General features: G+C 39.6%; 2 protein-coding genes across 4 annotated transcripts in view; one reads left to right on the top strand and one right to left on the bottom strand.

Moving 5' to 3' along the window:
• Window positions 1-17,633, bottom strand: part of ptprea (protein tyrosine phosphatase receptor type Ea) — a 73,009-nt gene extending 55,376 nt beyond the window's left edge. For 2 of the 3 annotated variants that reach the window (XM_022194173.2, XM_022194171.2), the window contains exon 1: window positions 17,495-17,633. The gene's annotated coding sequence lies outside the window, so the exon portion shown is untranslated. Of the gene's footprint in view, window positions 1-1,750; window positions 1,776-17,494 lie in introns of all 3 variants that reach the window. The other variant, XM_022194172.2, reaches the window with a different exon arrangement.
• Window positions 17,634-20,143: 2,510 nt separating this feature from the next.
• LOC110951207 (clarin-3) lies at window positions 20,144-23,018 on the top strand. Its single transcript, XM_022194168.2, has 3 exons — window positions 20,144-20,423; window positions 22,212-22,400; window positions 22,518-23,018. Exons 1-3 carry the CDS (start codon window positions 20,195-20,197, stop codon window positions 22,793-22,795), a joined length of 696 nt encoding a protein of 231 aa, XP_022049860.1. The 5' UTR covers window positions 20,144-20,194; the 3' UTR covers window positions 22,796-23,018.
• Window positions 23,019-23,235: the final 217 nt, after the last annotated feature.

The raw sequence follows: 23,235 nt of genomic DNA on the forward strand, positions 1-23,235 counted from the left end.
ACAAATCCAGAAACATGACAGATCTGCATTGTCTGCGCTGGTATCAGCAAGTGCAGCATCTTGGCAGCACAGCACACAAAATCTGAACAGGATATTGCATCCCTCATGACAAAAGCTGAAAGCATTCCCTTACGTTTTTTAAAATCAGTGCCGTTACACAAGAAAACTAGAAAAGCACTCAGAGAGCGCAACACTCCGCCAAGGCTGCTCATTCCCCCATATGTCATTGTCAGAAATGCAGCATATTTTTGTTGAAATGCAGCATTTTTTTATTAGTTATTGATGATTAAAAATCAGGGCAACATAGAATGTGAACATTTAATAAAGATACACCCACAAAAAAAAGACCTTGCGCTGAGCACAGGAGTGTGTTATGCATGTGTACGTTATGTACGGACACCAAATTGTGTGACCTAAACGTACATTTTGGACGACATACTAGACTATGATGTTTCTGTGATATTTTAGACGACATACTAAACTATGACCTTTTGGTCACATTTTGGACGACATACTAAACTACTAGAAAAGCACTCAGAGTGCGCAATATTTCACCAAGGCTGCTCAGCTGATGTATCATTTCCGACGGATGAAATATTTAATAAAATAATCCCTTGTGCTGAAGACAGGCACATGTTTTGCATGTGCAGGTTATGTATGAATATTGAATTGTGTGTTAATTACTCTTAAAAAGGTCTGTTGATCTGTTCATCACTTTTGACAGCTATATCTCGCAATGGGAAATCCTTAAAGCCGTGAATCCGGACTATAAGTCGCATCACAGTGAAAATTTTACGAGGTAGTCCTTGTGTCATTTCTGACTTCCCCTGAACATTTCATCCAAATTTGTTGGTCTGTTTTTGAGTAATATTTCACATGGACAGACGGATTCAAAGATTCACAGACAAATGTATGCCGAGTGTCACACAACTCCGCCATTCCTTGGCGGAGTAATAACAACAGAGATGCCATGTCAGCCTTTCCAGAGGGTCAAATATGCACGGATTAGACTGTCATTAATACTGAATCTGGATTATTGCAATCCTGAGGCAGCTCTATGGCTACAGATTACTTCTAGCCCAGCCTCAGCAATCGAAGACAATGGGACTTTTTGTTTCCCTCAGAACTGACAGTACCGCACAGTAACAAAGAGGGGCTCATTTCTAATAGGGTCAGGAGTGATTAGACAAGCGGCAGCCCTTGCAGTCCAAAGAGAGACCCAAGATCCCCCAGAATATCCCCCAGAATCCCCCAGAAGCAGGCTGGATTTGTCAGATTATGACCTAACTGACTACAATTAGCGTATTAGTGTAGTTAGCTATAGTAAAAATGGGTTAAACTATGAGCACGGTCTCGAGGCTGTGTCTTTTGAAGATACTTCATTATAACATTGGCCTGCATTTAAAAAAAGAGCATTTAACTGTGATCAAAACGGCACCCAACTGTCTAGACGTCTTCACATATCTTGCAATGACAGCCTATCCATTTTGGCCGTTGTGAGTGCTGTCAGGCTTTTGATGCATAATTTATTAGCCTCCCACAAAAAAAGCCTAAGATTTTACACTGAGACCTCTGAAACTGTACCAAATGTAAGCACTGAGGCAGACGGCATTGGCAGTGGAGTTGTTTGTGCTTCATTACAACTCATTTTGCAACAAGTTTAAGCCAAAAAAAACTAAACTAACAAGCATTAAGGCCTTCTATATTTTTCAAAAATCTGCAGGATAATGTATTCTGACATGAACAGTACCTTTCTTAGGGCTTCAAAGAGACACCTGAAAGAGGACACAGGGAATAGTGTTATTTCAAGCATTAAAAAAGAACCTAATGAGATTTAAGAGACAGTTACTTTAATATCTAGGGTTTCATTAGCATTCTCTTGTTCAAAATAAAACCTGCTATTGTTCTTTCAAGGGAAGATAAAACTCAAATGAAAGACAAAGTAGAGAGAGAGAGAGAATATCAGTGGGAGTTATAAACAAGAAGTGAAGGCAGGAAAATCTGAAGCCTGAGGGGAGTGGAGGGGTGGTGAGAGAAACTCAGAGAGACAGAAGGAAAGAGAGAGGGGATACAGATCAGCCAGCGTGACCTGTCCTTGCCCCACAAAAACAAATGACATCAGAGTAGCTGCCAATCAGCTGATGTGACTCAGAAAGAGGCTGTTAGAATTCACTCCGCCGTTTCTCTGACACTTTGCCATAACCCTATCGATAGCTGAGAAATGGATCACCGCAATCGCACCATTTATTAGTGAAATTTAATAATGCTTCAATGCAGGATTTCTACTAACGCTCTTCATTCTGACAGATGCTGACGGTTTGAGCAAATAAACAAGCAAAACCTATTATTCTTTATGTAAAAACACCACTTGGGTAAAGTGATTTCTGCAGGACATCTCGGTCTAATTCAATTCTTGACAAAGTAAAAGGAATCAATTTGGAGACGAAAAATGTGAATGCAATTACTCTGGGAGATATGGTTCGCTCTCACGAACTTAATTAGATGCATCTTTGGTGACAATGCAAAAAACCAGCACGAACGGGAGTGCTACAGGCACTGACTGCCATTTCAAAGGCAACAATCTCATCACGCCCCTTATTAAATGGAATCGCCGCTTTGCATTAGAGCAAACAATATTATGAACCTATGGGCTGCTCTCATGTTTCAATAAATTAAAGGAATCACGGCCACAGGACAGACACGAGAGGTCTGCTTTCAAAAAAATATGCATAAATCTTGTTTGACAGAATGAAATGCACACCAAGAATAACTAATGGAGGCCTGAGCAAACAAGTAATTTAATTTCATTCTGAACGTCAACATCTGAAATAACGTAACGTGGTGATTAAATCTGAGATCTTGCAATTTGCAATATTTATAAACCCTGTTATAAATCTGTGGACTGAAAGCTCCAAATGTATTATGTCCGTCTAAACAAACTGGAGAGGCACTTCTTCTCGCAGCATGACACAGTGGAGAATGTTGACAGAAAATCGTTTCAAATCTGGTGAGCATCCAAAGGTCAAAAGCAGAGTGTGTTTCTGCTCATCAACTCACCTGTTCCAGAACGATGATTTTAATGCCTTGTTTATTAATCTATTTCTGTGCCACAAGGTAGACAGACACTAATTTCAATGATAAAATACAGAGAAGAGCCTTGGGAGAATCATGACAACACTGAAAACACTGTACATAAAGATGGGTGCACCCTGTGCAAATGCACCCACAGCTTTCCTGAACAGTGGCTTTATAGCTCAGTGTGGTGGATCTGGCCATCGTCATCTTGGCTTGGCAGCGCTTTACTCCTTCTAACACCCAGCTAATCCAAGAAAAAAGTATAAAGCAATGAAGCAAGAATGTAGCGAGCTCGGCCCTGCAAATGAGTTGAGTCATGAACTGCTCTGCGACAGCACCCATCAAGCAGCCGTGCCCTGAATTTGCATAATTTTAAGGCCTAATAAAATGTAAATAGGTGAGTTATACAAAAAATCGCCACTTGTTCAGTTGGCATAAATGCAAAAATTAGCTGTAAAGTCCAAAAACGGCTTTAAAACCAGACTCTAAGCATGTTTATTTCTGCTGCATAATTTTGAATTTTAACACGAGGCTCTATGGGGATTGCCTCGTTTTCAGAGTCAGCCTCAAGTGGCCATTCAAGCCACTGCAGTCTTTATGACACTTCTGCACTGAATTCATTTTCCAGCTTCGGAGGCTGTCATTTACTCTTTAATAGGCTTCATTTTTCTGACTCACATTATCAAAATACTTACCCTAATTGTTTGATTCATTGCATCTGAATGCAAAATGGAAAAAACACAGACGTGGACGCCAGCTGTTTCAATGCAAACTGTAGATTTTTTGCTGATTTCTAACATAGAACACTCAAATCAGCAGGTTTTTCTGCACATCAGTCTGAATAGTGAGTGTAAGTCTCTACACATAGGCATCAAAGTCTTTTCTAATGACCTCCTGTGCGTTTGAGTTAGCTAATGTAAGATGACACGCTACACACAGACATCTGTACCAGACAAAAATGTTTTGGAACCAGGGCCCACATCAAGACACGCTGGGCTCCATATTAACCAGCAACACGTGCAAAAGTTGGACACTGTGACACCGAAACTCTTTGAAGAAGACTATCAGGGAGGAAACAGGATACAAAGAGCAGAAATAAGTGCTAATCAAGTCCTAGGGATAATAAATTTGATTTAAAATTAGATTTAGTCACTTTAAATAGCAGGAGATAGCTAACTATCAACTATATTACCCTTTTTCTGCTCCTTTTTTACCCACTGATTAAGTGTTTAGTTTATAAGGTGCCAAAAATATACCAGAGCCCAACATGAAACCTTTCACACAGCTTAAAGTGCGAGACAATTTCAAGAATCTAGAAACAGGAAATGTTTAGTTTCTTTGCTTAATAAATGACACAGAAGACTGGCTGCTAATAAAAAGTTGTTTCCAAAATAAGGGAAAGATACCAACAGAGCTTATGTAGGTTTAACCCGATGTGCTTCACCCCCCAAAAATATAAATCCAAACAAATTAGTTCAGGGCCCAAATGTATCCATGTTGGCACACTCTTGTTGTTACTGGCAAACACTGTGTGCTTTAAGAGAAGAGATCCCAAAAGCAGGCACCCCCTGCCACCATCACCCCAACAGGATCTGAGGAAAACCTAATTGGACACATGCAAATGAAAGATGTTTTAAATATTCCTCTTCATCATGGGGGGGATGAATTTTGGCTCCAGTAACCATAGCTCCCTGTATTTCATCTTCCTCAGCTGTGCTTGTGGTTGTAGTGTGAGCTGAAATATACATCCACCCCCTATTTTCTCTCCCTCTTTTCTATTCATTTCCTCTTCACAGCTTACACCCAACCCCCCCTACATATTTTGACAATAAGCAATTATAGGCACAGGAATGTAGGGTGATATGTGCGGCCTGGAGTATGTAGAGTTTTATATCAGACCCAGCACTGATGTGATAGTAACAGCAAGGGTGGGGAACTTATAAAAACAAGCCTCTGCTTCACCTCTCCCATATTTTTTGGAGCTCATGGAAAATGACAGCCACAGTGGCAACTAGTAGTATCAAGCTACCGCGGGCGGACTAATGAAAACAATCAAGCGGAGATGGAGGAGTTCGGCCTGTTTTTAGGACAACAGTGAACAGAATTGAAGGACCAAGTGTTTGCACATGAGAGACAGTACGCTGCTCAAGCTGAACAGAAGGAAAATGGGCTCCAACTAGTCTGCACTAATGAGTTTTTTCAAGAAGCTGAAGGCATCTCTCTGGCTAACTAAGCGGCTAACTAGTCCCCTGCTGTGGCCCAGCTGCTGGACGTGATAGTACAGCGATGAATTAGTAGCAGTGCAGAGCCTTCTATTTATTTCCAGTTGTAGTTCAGCCAAAGCTGGACAGGCATCACTGATGGCTCAGAGCGCTGTGTCCCTGCGTATTTGGTTTAAAACGCTGCCCGGGACACAACAGACTCAACATTTGCCTCGTATCAAACACAACACAGCAAATAAACACTAGCAGCAACACAAGGCCAAATCCATCCCAGTATGCTGTGGTTAAAACAAAAAGCTTCAGTTCTAGCATCTACTGTGTGTTTTCTCATCTTGCACTAGTTCATTCCATGCACTCATAAAAGACTGCAAATGAGGGAGTGTGTGTGCAGAGAGAAAGGCGTTTTCCCTCTCGAGGGAGGACAGATCTGATGATCAAATCCTTTCCTGTCTCCTTGTTGAGCCCCTCTCTCTCTTTCTCTCTCTCTGTCTTTGCAGCAAACAGTGTAGTTTACAGCCTCTAATGTCAGCCATGTATCACACTTCGCTGCCCATCAGCTCTGATAAAAGAACTTAACAATCAGAATCAGAGGAAGTTGAATAATCCCCACGGGGCGAAACGTAGAAGTCAGGGAGCCTGCACATGCAAAAGGTAAACAAGGATCAAATTTATACCCAAAACCTCTTTAAGGAGGCCTCATTGTGTGCCAGTCAACCAACGGAGTAGTATGCAATATCCCAGTAGAGCAAGAGCGAATTCTAAATAAAAACAACACAGACACATAAATGAGGTCATCCAATGTGTTTCCATAGCATGCATGGAATTTCTAGCATGATAACAAATGCAAAGACATGCCATATGGAGGAGCCTCACAGGGCCTCCCACCATTAAAAGCACCTACCCTGTAATGTATATTTGCCTTCTGTTGAAGCTTAACATGTAGAAAAAGAGAGCGAGAGGAAGACTCTAGCAATCCTCAGTTCACCAGTGGTAACATAGATGTTTGTGTGAAGAGCCACCCACAGACTAAGCGGGGCCCACAAAGAGACGCACTGTGATATTCAGCCCTGGGACACATCATCATTATGATTACCCTCATGTCTAACTTGAGCTTCTTCCTTTTCCTCGGTTCTATATGTGCAGTGGAGAGACCACTCAAGGGTTTTTTTTCTCGATGACTCGGTGATCCCTGCTCCTTGTTATCCAACATGCAACTTGTCTCAGTGTGCGAGGTGCCGTAAAGGCCGAGAAAAGCGAGTGGGCGGATATAGGAAGAACCAGGCTGTGAGCACACGTTGCTCAATTATCATCACCATATGTAGCCACCGCTTTATCTCCAAGACTTGTGATGCACACATGAAAGAGGCTGGTAAGTGCTCTAGAGTGCATCCCCACCACTTCTTTTACAGCCAAGTGTCTGGCTTTCTGATTCCATATCACCTTTTTTTAATGACGTGATGCTCATTTAAGTGGGATATCTTTGTCTTAGTTGCACCTTCTTGCACCAGATTTCTGCAAAGGAAAATTTAGAACCACGTCTAGTGTATATGAGCTTTAATGTCAAACTCTATTACCTGTATAATTTTGCATCAAGCATGCCATAAAACTCCATAAGGATACTTATTTCATTGTTTAGTAATTTCTGCTGTACAAAAATGTTTCTTAAATTTAGATTGGTATAAAGTAGGCCTGACACAATTAGTTGTTTAATGAAGGATGAATCAGTAAGTACTTTAATAAGTCATTTTCAAAGCAAAGATCCCACATATCTGCTTGTTCCAGGTTATCTAATTTGAGAATTTGCTGCTTTTTTCCAGTTTTTATCTATGTAAACTAAATATCATTGCCATTTTTCATCTGTTGCTCAAGCAAAAGAAGTCCCTTTTGACTCAGGGCAACTGGCATTTTTCATAATTTTAAACAAATAGCACAAAAATAGACAAAATAATAAGCAATGTAGCTGACAATAACCACCACAATCAGCAACAAATTTCAGCACAAAAAAAACTCTTCAAATCAAATACTTGTCATAAGAATCCATGAGGTTCTTTATTTCATTGTTTACTGACTTCTGTTGTAAAAATAAGGGTCGCTAAATTGATTTCAGTGTAAACTAGATTTGAAACAATTACATGTGTAATCAAGAATTAATCAGCAAGCACTTTAATAAGTCATTTTTCAAACAAAACGATGAATATCTGCTTGCTCCGGCTTCTCTAATTTGAGAATTTGGTGCTTTTTTCTGTTCGGCATCAGTGTAAATTAAACATCTTTTCCATTTTGTACTTTTGGTAAAGCATAACAAGTCTCTTTAGGGTCAAGGTAACCTGATTATTCTGTCATTTTATGCAGATCAGAACCAAACAGAACTGGATAAAAATAATAGGCAGTGCAACTGACAATGACCACCACAATTTAAAGTGTCAGTAACAAAATCCAGCACAAAACAAAACCTTCAAATGAAAGACTGCCAAAAAGTTTAACATAGATTTTCACATTACTGTTTTTTTGTTGTTGTTGTTGTTGCAGATTTTCACTGTTTTTTTTAATCATACAAAAGAAACATTTTTACACCGAAGCTGAGTATAATGATCTCTACATGTAAAACATTGTTACCCTTCTCACTTCTGTGCCTCTGCTGGCATCAAAGCAGACTCTAATTACAATAAACAAATGCTCCATCATTGTAAGCGATTGGTGTGGATCTGGCATTGTCTCTGGCTGAGCACAAAAAAAAAGGAAAAAAAAAAAGCCTTGGCAGTGTTTAGAGGAGTGTTATTGTCAACAGTGTGCTTTCCCAGTGGGAGAGCATATTGTATGACCAAATGCTGCGATGATTAGCAACATACAGCGCGCCACAGTTTTTGGCCATTTGCATGAAGAAGCGTACACATAGAGAACATGCATATGGAGTCATGAGCTGCGACTAGCTTGCTTAAATCATTTTTTTCATACTTAACACGCTGCTGCAAATATGTCACAGCGCTTCCAGATAAGATCTCCAGAGCTGAAGGTCAGAGAGACAAAGTCACGGCGTGGCGTGTATTTTCTTACACAGATAAATCAATCCAATCTTCCCGAAGAGCACCAGACCTATTATATTCCCCACTCAGAATTATTATTGATGATTTCTCCCCTCGGTGATTTATTTTCTGATGGAAAGCATCTAATGTGCTGACGCCATAAACAACGTAAAGGCTCGAGACAGGACATCTAGCCAGTCTGAAGAGCATAATAACGTTGTTAATCAAATGCCAAGGCCTGGAGTTGACATGAACAATATCTTTGATCGGAATTACAACAACGGATCGCCCCGTTAATCAAGCTGTGTCATTACAGCAGCTGTAAAATTTGCCCTCTGAGAAAAGAATGGATGCACTGCAGTGATGGCAGTCAATTAGAGAGTCCTCATGAGCTGAAGATGGCATATTTGAGTCCTGAGTGTGCATCCAAATTAGGATTAAAGACCGAACTGATTCTCAGTTAGCTGACAGTATCAGCCTAATACATCTGCTTGTATGTGTTTATAAATAGTTGCAGCTCTGTGAGGTTGTACCCTGACACGGCGATGCTGCTGCTGCTGCTGCTGCTCTGGGCTCTGCTTCTCTTTGTGGATTAGACCAACTGCGCTCTACAGTATATTAGCAGATGTTACATGGAGCTATCATACGGTCGTGGCTGCTTTCCAACCCCAAGCTGGAGTGCACAAGTGAAATTTGGCGAGGGATGCTAAAGGGCAACATCAGCTTAAATTCAAACTGATGACTGCTACCCTTGACCTAACCAAACGGAGACAACCGATACAGCAATCTGCTCTGCACCAGGCCTAATTAGCCCATTACTGGAAACTTTGCCGCAATATTACTCAGTATAACAACCTGATTAAACTGTCCAGTATTCTCACACAGCCTTTGAACGACACAAAACTGATTTATTTGCAGATAATTTCAACAACACATCAGGTTCATATCCACTGAAATCAATCTAGAATATGTGACATTACCTTGGCAAGCTTTAAATTTCCTCCAGTTTATTAAATGTCACTTGCTGGGTGTCTGTTTCTCTTTTAAATAAAGCTGTTGTCTACCTCTTCTGACCGCTCTTTCCTCTATTTTTCTTCATCTTTCTCAACGGTATATGCAGCTAAGACAGGCAGACAAGTTGCACATAAAACAGAAGAATGTGTGTTGAGTGTGAGGGCAGGGCCGCGGGGTGACATTACTGTCTGATTTGTTGAGCAAGTATCTCGATGGCATCAGCTGAAAAGAAGGCAAGCCTGCAGCACAAACACACAGACACAAAATCAACTCACTTTACAACACCGGACTATGTATAAAACTTTGGATCACATTTATTTACTTCTAATCAAAGGTGTCATATGGCTGTAACAAATCACTGAATCCAAGTTCATAAACCAACGTACAGGACATGAAACTGATGACACTAGGTGAAAGTAGAAGTGATCTTGCAAGTTATTCTGAAGGGGGAGAGTGAATGTCTGTACCAAATTTCATGACCATCCATTTTATAGTCCTCTTTGGAGCATGAATGTCAACGGAATAGTTGTCAGCACATTTCAGTCTGGACCAAAGCAACGGACCAGCAAATAGACCAGTAGGCTGTCATCGACATTCATATGGCCACAGTGAATGCTAAAGTACAATTTATGCCCCAAAATTATCTTTGTATCTTTAAGGTAGGGCTGTCAATTCGTCATTCAGTTATTCAAATAGCTGTCTGGTCTATAAAATGTCAGAAAATGGTGAAAAATGTCTGTCAGTGTTTCCCAAACTCCAAGAAAACCTCCTCACATGTCATATTTTGTCCATAACTCAAAGATAATCTGTTTGTTGTCATATAACATAGGAAAAGAGAGAAACTATTCATATTCAAGGCATTGCGATTTAAGAATTTTGACTTTTTTTCTGAAAAAATGACTCAATCTGATTTATCAACTGCCAAAATAGTTCCTGGGTTTGCGCTAGCCGATCGCCACAGCGCCATTGGTGCATCGCCCCGCCGGATGGCGCAGTCAAAAAGCAACAAAAAAGGGTTCGACTTACTTTTTCTTCAAAGCGCCCGAGCGATAATATAAGAAAAACAAACTTTTCTGTCGGCAGGTGTCGGAAATGGTCGGAGCCACCCGAACCTTGATCACCATCCAGCAAAACGATGCGCCGTGGTGCATCGGCTAGTGCAAGCCCAGAGTTCATGTCTTTTGTAATAGATGATGATTATTTCACTAATCAACAAACTGTTGCAGCTCTACTTCTGATTTTATTTAATTCTGTATTCTGTCATTCACACTTAAAGGTTATCAGAAACCTGAGAAAGCCACATATATGTTAATGTTGACATGGCTTCACTGTGGGCTGATGGTAAGAAATGTGCGACTTCCCTGCTTATCCCTTCATCTCTGAGGTTGCAGCTAAAACATGTCCTCCCTCTATTATAGATAGATAGCTGCACAGTAACACCACATAGAAACAGCTAAAATTACATCCGTAAACCCTGACAGGAGTTCAGCAAGATGAAGAATGTTCAAGGTTCCTCCCCTCATCTTATTTCCAACATACTGCATGATCCAGGCTGCCTTTAACCTTGGTCTTATATCATCCAGGAAAGCTCTGATTATCATCCCATACATTAGCGCTTTCTGGCGCTCGCCGGAGCCAATCAGCATGCAGGGCATGTCAGCTAACCTCTGCCTGTGGGCTCACTGCCGCATCTAACTGCACTCATTTAAACACATTCATCACAGTCCAAAAAAAGAGCCTCAACACAAAATGAAGCTTCTCTAAGAGTCAGAAGTTAAAAGGTGCTTTGAAAGAAAGAGCTCTGACCTCACTCACCACACTGCATCCGCTTCAGCTCAGCATAATAAAAGTGACACTGAATTAAAGCTTGCTTCTGTCACTGCAGGACTTTGTGATGGGATCAGCACAATTGTAATTATTACAAGTCTCAGGAATGCTGATATTAAAAGAAACCTGGGAAAAGATTAGACTTGAGTAAAATAACTTCTTAATGCATACAGTCAGTCTGCAAATAACTGCGATAAAACAGTTCCTGTGTGCCTATTTGACGAAAAGATAAGATAAAACAAGCCGCGCTTTTGAATTACCCTTTTGTACTTGGGTGAAAATGTTTACGAGGGGTTATCCCAGTGCCTTCCAACTGCATCGTGTTTCTGAAAACACAATGAAAATATTGAAGGAGTGACACGATGATCACAGACAACTCCCTGTGCAGCAGCCTTGAAAGAATGAATAGGAAATAGGCTGCTTTAGTAAACATCCATTATTCATCAGGCACTGTACTCCTCCATGTCAACAACGGGTGTAGTGACACAGCCAAGCCATTATTTCTTCTTCCTTTTTTTATCACTCACTGTTAAGTTTCACTCTTTGTCTCGGCGATTACAACCGGCTTTCATGTTATTTCTATGCGATCAGCAAGGAAAGCAAACTGGAAATATCCAATAAAGGCACTGAATTAAAAGAATATGACTCGACATTAATGTTTTAGTGAAGACAGGAGCATTTTATGAAGTGCAAGTGAAAAGTTATTGCATGTGTTGACTTATTGTACAGAATAAAACTGTCACTACACGCACAGCCTAATAACATAAGTCACAGCAGGAGACCTTGACGCATCTCCAGAGTTTATGGTGCTGCAGAAATGAGGGGAGATAATCACTCTTTCTACAGTATATGCGGCATCAACGTGTGAGACATCCCAGCAACTTTTCAAATCTATTAACTGCCACTTTACATATTTGCAACATGAAAGTTCAACCCTGCTGGAGAGGAATATGTTAGACACATTAAATTAAATGAAATGCCCAAGACAGTTAAGAAGCAGCCAACAAATCTACAGGAATAAAGCTTTAGTTTCACTCTATTTGCGTCATCTTTTAACTCCAGAGAAATTATGCATTATCATAAACATCTAGGAACGCGGGGGTGTGACATGCTATGTGCATATAAGATGACTGCATTTCAGCTTTACGAAGATCAAGCAAACAGCCTTGAAGGAAACCCACAACAGCTTTTTCTTCCTGGCTGTCAAAGTGATATTAAGAGCATTTCCGTGCCTCCGGGCTGCCCTTTGTTTTCCACATGAGACCTAATATTTGTTTTTCCTCGTCATCCAATCAGATAAAATATAGTAGACCGAAACATGCTTTAAGCCCAGAGCTGGAGATGTTTACTTTCACTTCAGTTAAATCAGGTCACATAACGCATGAATTTAATCTCTTCTGGGCTCCACCCTGCTTTCCCTGAGCAGGTCACCAAATTAGGCTATCACATTTCAGCCTAAAATTAAAAAAAGAAAAAAAAAAACTCTGCTCAGTTCATTGAGAGTTTTGATGTTACACTCACATCTGTCAACAAGCTGGTCTGACCAGCAGCTGATGTTAAGTTTGTGATTATTAGACACAAAGTTTTGGTTGCCCACATTCATACAAGCTGACAGAAACATACAGACACTTAAAGGATTTCAGTCCCAGAAGTGTCTCAACTCTTGTCTTCTAATAGCTTTGCGGCATATTTTGTCATGCACTTTTGCAGCAACTGACAGAAATACAACAGAGAAACTATGTGTTGCCTGGAGGGGGAACACCCATATTACTACTTGTGGAGTGACATCATTCAGTATCACCCTGAGCTATATTCTTATTCAAACCAGACGGGCTGAACTCAGAGGTTTCCATCCAAAAATGCATCGGAGGTCATAAGATGATTACACAACAACTAAAAATATATGTCGGTTTCACAAGTTTATGCGTGTTTTCTCAGTAATTTGCTTCTGGATTTATCTTGCGAAGCACCGCACACTTTCCCAGCTTCAGGCCTCCGGAGAATAAAATCCCTACTCACAATCCAGGGCCACGAAAGGCCACAACCCACGGATGAGGCATCCCGAGCAGACGTTGTGTCATATTAAGGGGTCACAAGCACTTCCTTTTCTTGTCATCTCCAGGAGATATATTGGCTAACGCTGATTATTTTCATTAAAAATAAATCTGCTAATGATTTTCCTGAAAGAATGATTCATCACTCTGTCTATAAAACATCAGAAAAACAATAAATAAGCTCATTGGCAAATCCCAGAGCAACACTCCAAACCCAGCTGCTTGAAAAATGACCTGCTTGGTCAATCCATTCTCAAAACCATTCCATTGACAAATTGATTGCAGCTCTATCTGCCTCCTAGCATACAACTGAGAAGATTTCTTCTGGGTTACAACACTACTTTGGAGTGACATATTGCTTTAATTTTAGCTTCTCCTCTGAAGATTATCTCCTCCGTTCCTCATGTGTCTCCTACCCCACTGTTATTTCCGAGGAGCAACTTACAATGCCTCTTTTGAGCAGATGGTGGCTGAGTTGTGACGCATCTGAAAAGGGAGAACCTTGATCTCTTTCCAGCTGTTTTCAATGCTTAAGCCACCCAGCGGAGCCTTAAAACCCAGCTGACAGTAAACAAACACAAATCTGCACACATCCGGTTTTAAAAAGTTGTCCAAAAAGTTTTAATGACTTTAAAGGTTCTGATTGTTGTCTCGCAATATCTGTAGGGAGGCAGAAATTGATTCCGTTGCATGACGACAACCTCAAACACAAAGCCAGAGATGGAGAGAACCACCTTCAGCTACAAGAAGAAGATTGTCTGAGCCCCACAAAGTCAGACAGATTAGATCCAGAGTGTGGCAAGATCTCCAAGATGCTTAGAACAACATAACTAACGCTGGAAAACTCTGAAGTGCACTGACGCCGTCTTAAAGGTGAATTTCTGTTTGCAGCTCTTTGCATTTTAAATTTAGAATAACAACTAATTAATCTCTCCGTTGCCTTCCAGTAGTTCAAGCGCTGGATGTTTGATCAGATGGTGAGGTGGGACAGAAGAAGGGATGCAGGTAGCAGTTTGCAGCGCTGTAGGCAGTCCATGTGTTTAATGGTGTTTAATGAGGACTCAAATGATACCACACCTTTCGCATGTCATTGGGATCCCACCTCACATCACCATGAGGCTTTGGGGTCTTCTGAATCCAACCAAGCAGGAAGAAAAGCGCCACTAAAAAGTTCGGTTTCTGCTTGTTTTACCGTTGCAGCACTGTTTTCAAGTCTCACGTCTCATACAAGTTGTTTACAACACCCATTTTGAAGCAACTGCCCATTTAAGTGTGTGTTAAATCCGCGTCTCCTCTCTCTGCATGACTTATAATATGTTTTATCATTACTAAATCATTTAAGCGTGATGCCAAAAATCCAAAAGCAAACTGCGGGGTATGAAATCTGCAGCACTGGCCGCAAGCACAAACAAGCCTCAGGTTGCAACATATTGCAGCTTAATGTTCTTTAGCAAGCTGCCACTGAGGCGAGCAGAGCGAAAAAAGAAATAACAGGTTGGATACAAATTCTGTTTGTATCAAAAGGAGAGATCTCACTACGACATGCCTAATTCATGAGCCGCTTTCTCCCAGGCAGCCTCCAACCATTTCTGCCGGCTAATATCTGACGACTACTGAGGTCAGACGGGGCTCATCCCTAATTGTCGTGACTTTATACCAATTAGTTCCTTCTCCGCCTGTCTGAGGAGAAAAGGCGTGCTTTTAAAAAAAACCTTCAAGCAGAGTAATGTGTAGAGTGTGCGGCGCGGTGTGGAGCCTCGCCGGAGCAGCTCAAAGTTAGTATCTAAAGTGTTTCCAGGACTTAGAGAACGGCGGCAGATAGATGGAAAGGTGGGCGAGCTGCGGGGATTAACTCCAGGGCTGGCAATTTCAGGTTTATACCCAGCGAGCTGTTAGAAGCTCCAGGTATGAGCGGCTCATTCCTCTCCTCCACCTCGCTGTGGATTTCATTAATCACCACATCTGTTCGTTTCGCGCCGCACACCCACGCTCACACGGCGTGCACTTCACAAGCTTTCCAATATACCATTTTGCAGTTCTAACTATAGCGGAAAGGAAACTGGGAAAAAGCATCTCCCTGGCATTAAACAGCAATTAAATGCGGGTTGAAAATAACTGCTGCAGTTCAAAACCTGTTGAGGAGTAGTTCACCATTTTATTGAGAGACTAGTAAAAAAAAGCTCTATTAGCCCTCTCAGTCAAATAAATCATCCCATACAGCTGATATCCTCATTTCTGACAGACAGTTCCATTTGATTAGGAAGTTACATTCTTCAATAGGGGTTTCCTTTTATTTGCAGCAAATTACCCTCAAAGAATAGAATTTCATTGGAGTCAGATATAAACAGTAAGGAGATGAAAGCCAAATCAATCTGCCAACAGCACTCAGCAGTCAAATGTTTCTTCTTCCTGCAGCCTTACACAATTTCATTTGTCTTGGCGAGCGCAGACTATTTGTTTATTTCATTGCATCCTCATTAGCTTCTGCCAGAGCAATTGCGATTCTTCCTGGGGTCCATGTTGCATAATTCAAATGGAATCCACAATGAAACAGCACAGACAAGACGCAGACTGTCTATGTAGGAGACAAATAGAGGAGATAAAGACGTGGAAATAAAGGAGAAGGAAGACACAGGAGTGGATTACAGGGAGCTGGGTGTGTTACTCTAACAACAGAGGTGAAGTTTCTCGATATAATATTTAAGGTCCTGACCTCACAATAAGAGCCCTGATTTGACTTATGTAGGTAAACTGAACCTATACGAATTGAAACGAATTGAATGAATGTAGAGAAAGTCGAGAATATTCATAAATATAAGACATTTTACTGGTTTCTTGGGGAATTGTAATTAATATCTGACACTCTCTGTGAGTCTTTTGATTCAACAAAAGCTCTGTGTATTCCAAGAGCTCGGTCTTAGATCCAGGATCAGACAGCTGACCTTTGCTCGCTTGGCAGGTTTGATGTTTGTCCCAAGTATTCAAGTTAAACCGAAGACAAATCAGGCCAGTCTATGTTCAAGAGATCTGTGACTTCTCTGTTCTGAAGACTCTTTTTTATCAGCAATTTATCATTTTCAGAACTTAAGCAACTTTTCACATTAAGGCGTGTTTCTTTACTCATTTGTTGATTCATAGGGCAGCTCTGCTCGTGGTTGCAGTAATCAGTCCTGTCAGGTCGGCTAACGGATTTATTACAAGCAATTTAACTATTTGACATTAATGAACTTCGCTCATTGTCCAGCCCAAAACGCACTAACAGCACTTACAGCGTTTAATCCTCAGAGTCTGTCAGTGCAGGTTAAACAAGGACGAAGTGATAAAAGGAGTGAATATGGATGTGTTTTCTGTTTCAGACTGGTGTCGAAATTGAAATCTATTCAGCAGTAAAGGCTGTCAAAGTCTTGTTAACGGTCACTGGAGCACGATCTTGATTGTGTCTTGGTTCATTTAACTTTTCATTTCCGCGGTCTGATAGGAAAAATGTGAGACTCAGTGCAGGATCTCTCTTCAACATGCAACCTGCTACAGACAATCTGCTCCACAGATCTGATGCTGACCCTGACCTCTGACCTCCCCAAGGAGACACCCTCCCTGTGAAGGATTAATGTCATGTCCAGTGGTTATTGAACTGCCACCCATGGAAAAAACTAAATACTTATATTGCAGTCAAAACGGGAGTCAAATCTCCAGACATGAGCGAAACAGCTGAATGAGATTCCTCGTGTGGTGGCAGATCTCAGATCCATCCATGATCTCTGAAGTACCAATACAGCCCGACATGTTGAAACTGGCTTAACTACAGCCCACACAGAAGGAGTCAGCAGGCGCAAAATGAAGAAAAAGAACCACAATCTTCACTGTCATGGACGTAAAAGGCAAACAGAGGAGATAAACCATGAGCACATTTCAACAAAAAAGGACCAAGATGTGGCCAACGGTCCACACGCTTGACCAATTAACGCACATTGACGCACCGGGTGGAATGAAGTCTCTGCAGGTTGGCGCACGGACAGCTCCAAGAATTAAAAGCACAAACATCGTGACTCTAAAAGGGAATGGAAGCACTGCCACAAGAAAGAAAAGCGCACCTGAAATGGACGGTTCATGTGTTAAAAAAAAAAATCACCCATGCGCTGCGCTGCTGTGCGTAACGGACAGGTAACACGGCGTTCTGTGTGGCTGGAAAATGACTGAAAAATTGACGTTTCCTTCTCGATACCCAAGTGCCACTATGTAAAAAGACGACGGGATGAAATAAAGTATTGTTAGCACTCACCTCTACGGCTTCAGCGGTACGTCCTGAGCGCAGATTGTCTTGGAAAAGGCGAGGCGACGCTTCAGTGTTGCCGCCTGTCACCGGGAAGGAGGAGTTTGTGTTTACTCCAACAAAACAGGACTGGCTGGCTGTCAGAGAGCGCCGAGAGAGCCTCGCTCTGTTTGGCGAAGAAATGGAGCCACAGCCTGGTGGAAAACTTCACTGCAACATGGATGTGTTTCCATAGAGGAGATGTAGACTTTGGGTTTGGTCATTTAGGTGCTGCACACTGAAACACCAAGAAAAATAATAAAGCCAGAAATAATAAAATGAAAATGATTAAAAGATTAACTATGTCCAGCTCTACTTTTTTCCTTTTTTTCCTTTTTTTTAAACAATTTTATTTTTTTTAGTAATACAGACAATATGTAGTAAAATTATACAGAAAAAAACATAAAATATTTACATGTTTACAGTGATTTGAAAAAATCCGCAAATTATCCAGATCAGAAAATTCTATTTTTGCAATTAGATATTTGTAGTTTTCCAGCATTTGGTTGTGAAAGTTTATTTTACTGTAATTAAATCAGCAAAAATAAAATCATTTTATTTAATTATTTTCTATCTATCTATCTATCTATCTATCTATCTATCTATCTATCTATCTATCTATCTATCTATCTATCTATCTATCTATCTATCTATCATTACTTAAAATACAAATAAATAAAATCACAGATAATATCTAGTAAAACTACAGGAAGAAAATATGCATTCACATGTTGAATGTTGAATGTTTTTACTGGACAATATTTCATTTAATTGCTGCACGTTGTAAAAAATTATCTAAAATATTCATCTACATGTTAACCTTGAAATCTGACCAAATCAATAAATAAAGTTTACATTAAAATCGGTATTTTTTTACAGACAGTAATTTATTCTTTTACAATATCTGGCTGTAACATCACACAATCTTACAATGTTTAAATATCTTATTATTACATATATATACTGTTATTTGAAGGAAAAAATGATTTACATCATGGTTTGAAAAGTGCTTAAAGTGTACAAATTTTCCCTCTTTTGTCAAATTATAGATACTGTCTTACAAAATCACAGAAAAGGCACTGATTTACATATTAAAAACAAAAAAGCACACATAATGTCTACTACAAAAATCTATGTTTTTATAAATAGTAGTTAACCACGCCTGACGTACATGTCAGCGTGGTTATTGCATTCGCTTCAGTATCTGACTGGCTGGGAAAGTATGTATGTATGTATGTATGTGGCTATGTCCGTTCTGATATCTCTGCAAGTGCTGAAGTCAGGATAATCAAACTTGGCACTGACGATCAGTCTAAGGTCCCCTGCTCAGTTGTGGAGTTACAGGTCAGCAGATCAAGTAGGACGGGATATAAGTAGGATGATCAAAACTGATACATATTGCATCATTTGTATAGGGAGGACAGGGTTTTCGCCAGCAGAGGGCGTGGTTCTGCCCTCTACTGAGGGCTCGTCTAGTTCCTTCTTTTACAACGTAGTCAGTCACACACTGTAAAATTACACAGTTTCACTATATTTAAAACAACTAAACTTATCGTTATTTCACTGATGTTTGATGTTATATTCACAATTTTTACAGTCTTTTGGTGTTACAACACGGTAGTTTTTTTTCCCAAAGTTTCACACATGATGTTTTTATGTTCTGATTTTAAATAACTGCATAATGTATTATGGGATAGGGTTGTTCAAAGTTTAATTTCACAAAGCAAGCAAAGTATGCAAAAAAAAACTCCACTTTCAATCAAGACATTACCTCAAGAACATAAATTTGATTCATAATAGAATTAAAAATGTATATATGTATAAACCAAAGGCTACATCTCTGCTTTAAAACAAAGTATAATTGAAACAGATATAAGTGTCTGGCTGAAATAATGAACTATTTACACATTTTAATTACAGTTAATATATGAACTGAATGTGTCACAGTTTTTGGGGTTAGAAAAATACTCGCCCTGGTCATTGTAGCTTCTTCTGTCATTACCAGGTACCAGGTGCTCCTGAGGTTCCATAGCGTCATGGAACCTCTGTAATCAGGAACCAAACATTTCCTCATATCTTCTTGCAAATGATATCAACCCGTCAGGGCCTTTTGCTGTTGTCACGTTGGTGTAATTGGATGATTATTCCACCTGCAATAACAGGTTTATGGCACTACAGTATATCAAGAACAGGACTTTGAATCCAAGACTGCGGCCTTCAAAGTGTGCCAGAATGTGTGAGGAGACAGTGAAGAACAACAAGTAGAATTCCTGAAAGTTTCCTTCAAAATGGGTCTTTTATTTGTCTAAAGGTTTGGTCAGTTGAACTCAGCCAATTCAGTTAATGCCAGCCTTTAAGAGCCAACCATCCAGACAACCAATAGGTTTTTGTTTTTACAAACCAAACATGGCACAGCAACGGTGTTATAAATGTTGGTGAAACTGCTGACCCTGCTATGACAACCAGCTCTGTCTTTCCTTTCAAACCAAAGGTCACAGTCATAAACATGAGATTTTATGACCAGCAGTCCATATTTCACCCCACCCAGGAAGGTAACTCAAATACAGAATCTTCAGAGGAGCATCGGGTCTTCACCTGTGTCTGAGGCTTCATCCGAGCTTTAGAGAAGAGAAGCAGGGATTTAGATCGAACAACTGGCATACAGCGATAATGCCGTCCACTGAGAAGACCCTGCATTTCGTCTCCAGCGCGCTGGTTACGGCCATTGCCGTGGGGCTGTTGGGATACAGCATGTCAGACGATTGGACAGTAATTAAAATGGAATGTGCAACCAACTCTAACAATGGAACTGCTACGATCACGGTGGGACTTTTTAACGGAAAAATGGATAGATTCTTTTGTCCTGTCTTCGGAAATTCAGATGCAGATTACTTCCAAGGTAATTTTCCCAGGGTCGGTTCATCTAAAGAGAAATAGGAAAAAAACAAAAGCACTTTGCTGGTTTTGAGACAGGAGATAGATAGTCTAGGTGATTTCTGGCCTTCAAACAACACAGAAAAACATAGAAAATTTAACATCAGTGAACAGCAGCATGTATTTCCTGAAGCAGTGTCCTGTTACTGTGGATGTTACAAATGTCAAATGCACTCTGTTAGAATTAGTATGTTCAAAGAACCCTGCTTGTTTGGAACACTTCTGACAGAACGTTTAACAGCTCAGTTCAGACAAGAGCTCACTGAAGAACCTCTTTCAACTAAAAGGGGCTGCTGGAAGTTGTTTTTTTTTTTTTTTTTTTGCTAGGGTTAGGTGGAGACCTAAACTTGCACTTTGGTTTATTGATTTTAGATTTAGTTTTATTGTATTTGTGTACCCTGTCAATTTTCAACCTGTATGTTACGTAATCAGTTTAATGATAAATGATCGAGACTTCCAGTATTATACAGCTTTATTTCATTGTAATATAAAAACAAGTTGCAAGATTTTTCATTACTGAAAAATAAAAAAGCAGAAAAGCAGTCAGGGATTGCAGTATGCCACCAAGGCTGCTCAGTTGTTGTATCATTTCCAACAGATGAAATCTTCAAAATAGAAAATTAAAATTACAAATTAGGCCCACAAAAAGATTATTGAAAGAATTCTTCTTTGGGGTTCCTTGACGCTAACCTACTTCTAAGATCAATTCCAAAGAAAACTAATTGATTCTTTCATAATGTGCAACTGTAAAATGACACCATATAAATTTACAAAAAAAATTACTTTTTTGTGATATCGTAGTTATATGACAGAAAAACTATGTATATTAAGGATTGGAAAAGTGGTACAATTTTTATATATTTTCCCTGTTTTGTTAAATCACAGATATTATCTGGTAAAATCACAGAAACAAAAGAATTAATTTCATAGGCTGGTGTAAAAAATAATCAGGAAATAGTATTTCTTTCTTTTACAATGTGTGACTGCACAATTACACAGTTTTTACTATCTTTAATTCAACTAAACATATAATTATTTTAGATTACTTTATATATTATTATTATGATTATTATCATATCGATTCACATTTTTTATATTTTTATTTGTACTAGTATTTTTCTTCAGCTTTTTTTTTTTTTTTTTTTTTACAATTTTACAATTTGTCTTTCTTTTCTTTTTTAAAGTGCAAGATACAATTTCAAGGTTAAAAGTAATGTTTTCATGTCATGATTTGAAAGAACTGCATCCTGTGTCATGGGATACAATTGCATAAAGTTTTATTTCAAAACACAAGCAAAAATTGGTTAAAAAAAATCTTCCACAATCCAAGGATTACCCCAATAACATTAATTATATTCTTAATAATTATTTTTATAATCATGTATGTATTTAACCAATGCTACATTTTTGCATTAAAACAAAGCATAACGGAAGTAGACATACGTTTTTTGCAATAAATTAATTATCTATTTGTTAATTTTAATTACAACTACAACTTTACTACATATATTTTAAAGAAAATTCAAGAAAGGTAACTCAATATCTGTGCATGGCTAGATGTGGCTATAAGTAAATAAGTAAAAGCAAGATATATGTATGGTACAAACACCAGTACAGCATGTGATCACACACTTAACTGGATAATAAGCATCGTTCATACAAAGCTGACAGTTTCACCAGCCTCTAACACTGCATAATGGATTTCAGATGTTCTAAATGATATAACTGTGCAGTTGCATGTATGTGTTTGCAGTGATTCCTGAACTGATGAAAACCACTGACAGTGTCCCAGCGGTCCTGCAAGGTCTGGTTGTGTGCCTGTTGGCCCTGTGTCTGCTGTTTTCTGTCTGCAGCATCCTTATCTCCCTGTACAACAGTGTCAGCAACCCTTATGAGAACTACCTGGGACCCAGTGCGCTCTATGGCTTCAGCTCACTCAGTGGTAAGTGATACAAATGTCAGAAGCATGAAGAATCTGTGAGCAACAGAAGCAAAATTACTGGGACATTTGCATAATTGTTTGGGGACATTTTTATTTTTATACCCTTTTTTTCTGCAGCTTGTCTGTCCCTGGTCGCCATCATCATATTCGCGTTGAACACGATCTTGACCTCCATGGGGGAAACGCTGGTGCAGAACTTCTCCCAAAATATCCCGGTAAGCTTGAGCAATAAGAAGACAGAGGCGGACATTGGGCTCTACCTGCTCATCCCTTACATCGTGCTGTCTCTCCTTGCCATCGTCTGCATCTACACCTACCAACGCGCAGCCTACAAACATAAGCGTGAACAGCAGCGGCCCACGGATGATGTGCCCAAGGAGATCATGATGTATTAGTGTGATGGAGTCAGTTTTCAGTAACACCCAAATTAAACTACTCATCCAGACTTTCTGAAGAAATTCTGACATGAAGGCAAAATACAGTGAATTCATTAGCAATCAATCTCGGTTTGTCTTTGACATGAAATTACATTATTTATTCTCTGCATTGAAAAATGCATTTGATATGATAAAAATCGAGCTGTGAAAAGCAGCTCAAATCAAAACATGTCTGACAAATCAGAAGTTGCATGGAAATTCAAGGATTTTATTGTGTTTTTTGTGCCTGAAATGGTCTACAATACTGCCAACTTTGATCTGTTTTCTTGTATTTTAATGTCATAGATTTACTACAATAATGCAATATACTTGTGTAAAGCATATGTAAATGATGTGTAAATTTAAAGGAAAAATCTAAAGGTTTACAGGTGAGAGAAAAAGGAAGAAGTGGCTGATGG

Source organism: Acanthochromis polyacanthus, chromosome 19, assembly GCF_021347895.1.
Source record: "Acanthochromis polyacanthus isolate Apoly-LR-REF ecotype Palm Island chromosome 19, KAUST_Apoly_ChrSc, whole genome shotgun sequence".
NCBI lineage: Eukaryota > Metazoa > Chordata > Actinopteri > Pomacentridae > Acanthochromis > Acanthochromis polyacanthus.

Bases quoted from the DNA above. Each gene is read 5' to 3' on its own strand.
- LOC110951207 (XM_022194168.2), top strand. From the start codon at position 20,195: ATGCCGTCCACTGAGAAGACCCTGCATTTCGTCTCCAGCGCGCTGGTT. The intron at 20,424-22,211 runs GTAATTTTCCCA...ATGTGTTTGCAG, and splicing joins AGATGCAGATTACTTCCAAG to TGATTCCTGAACTGATGAAA. The intron at 22,401-22,517 runs GTAAGTGATACA...TTTTTTCTGCAG, and splicing joins TGGCTTCAGCTCACTCAGTG to CTTGTCTGTCCCTGGTCGCC.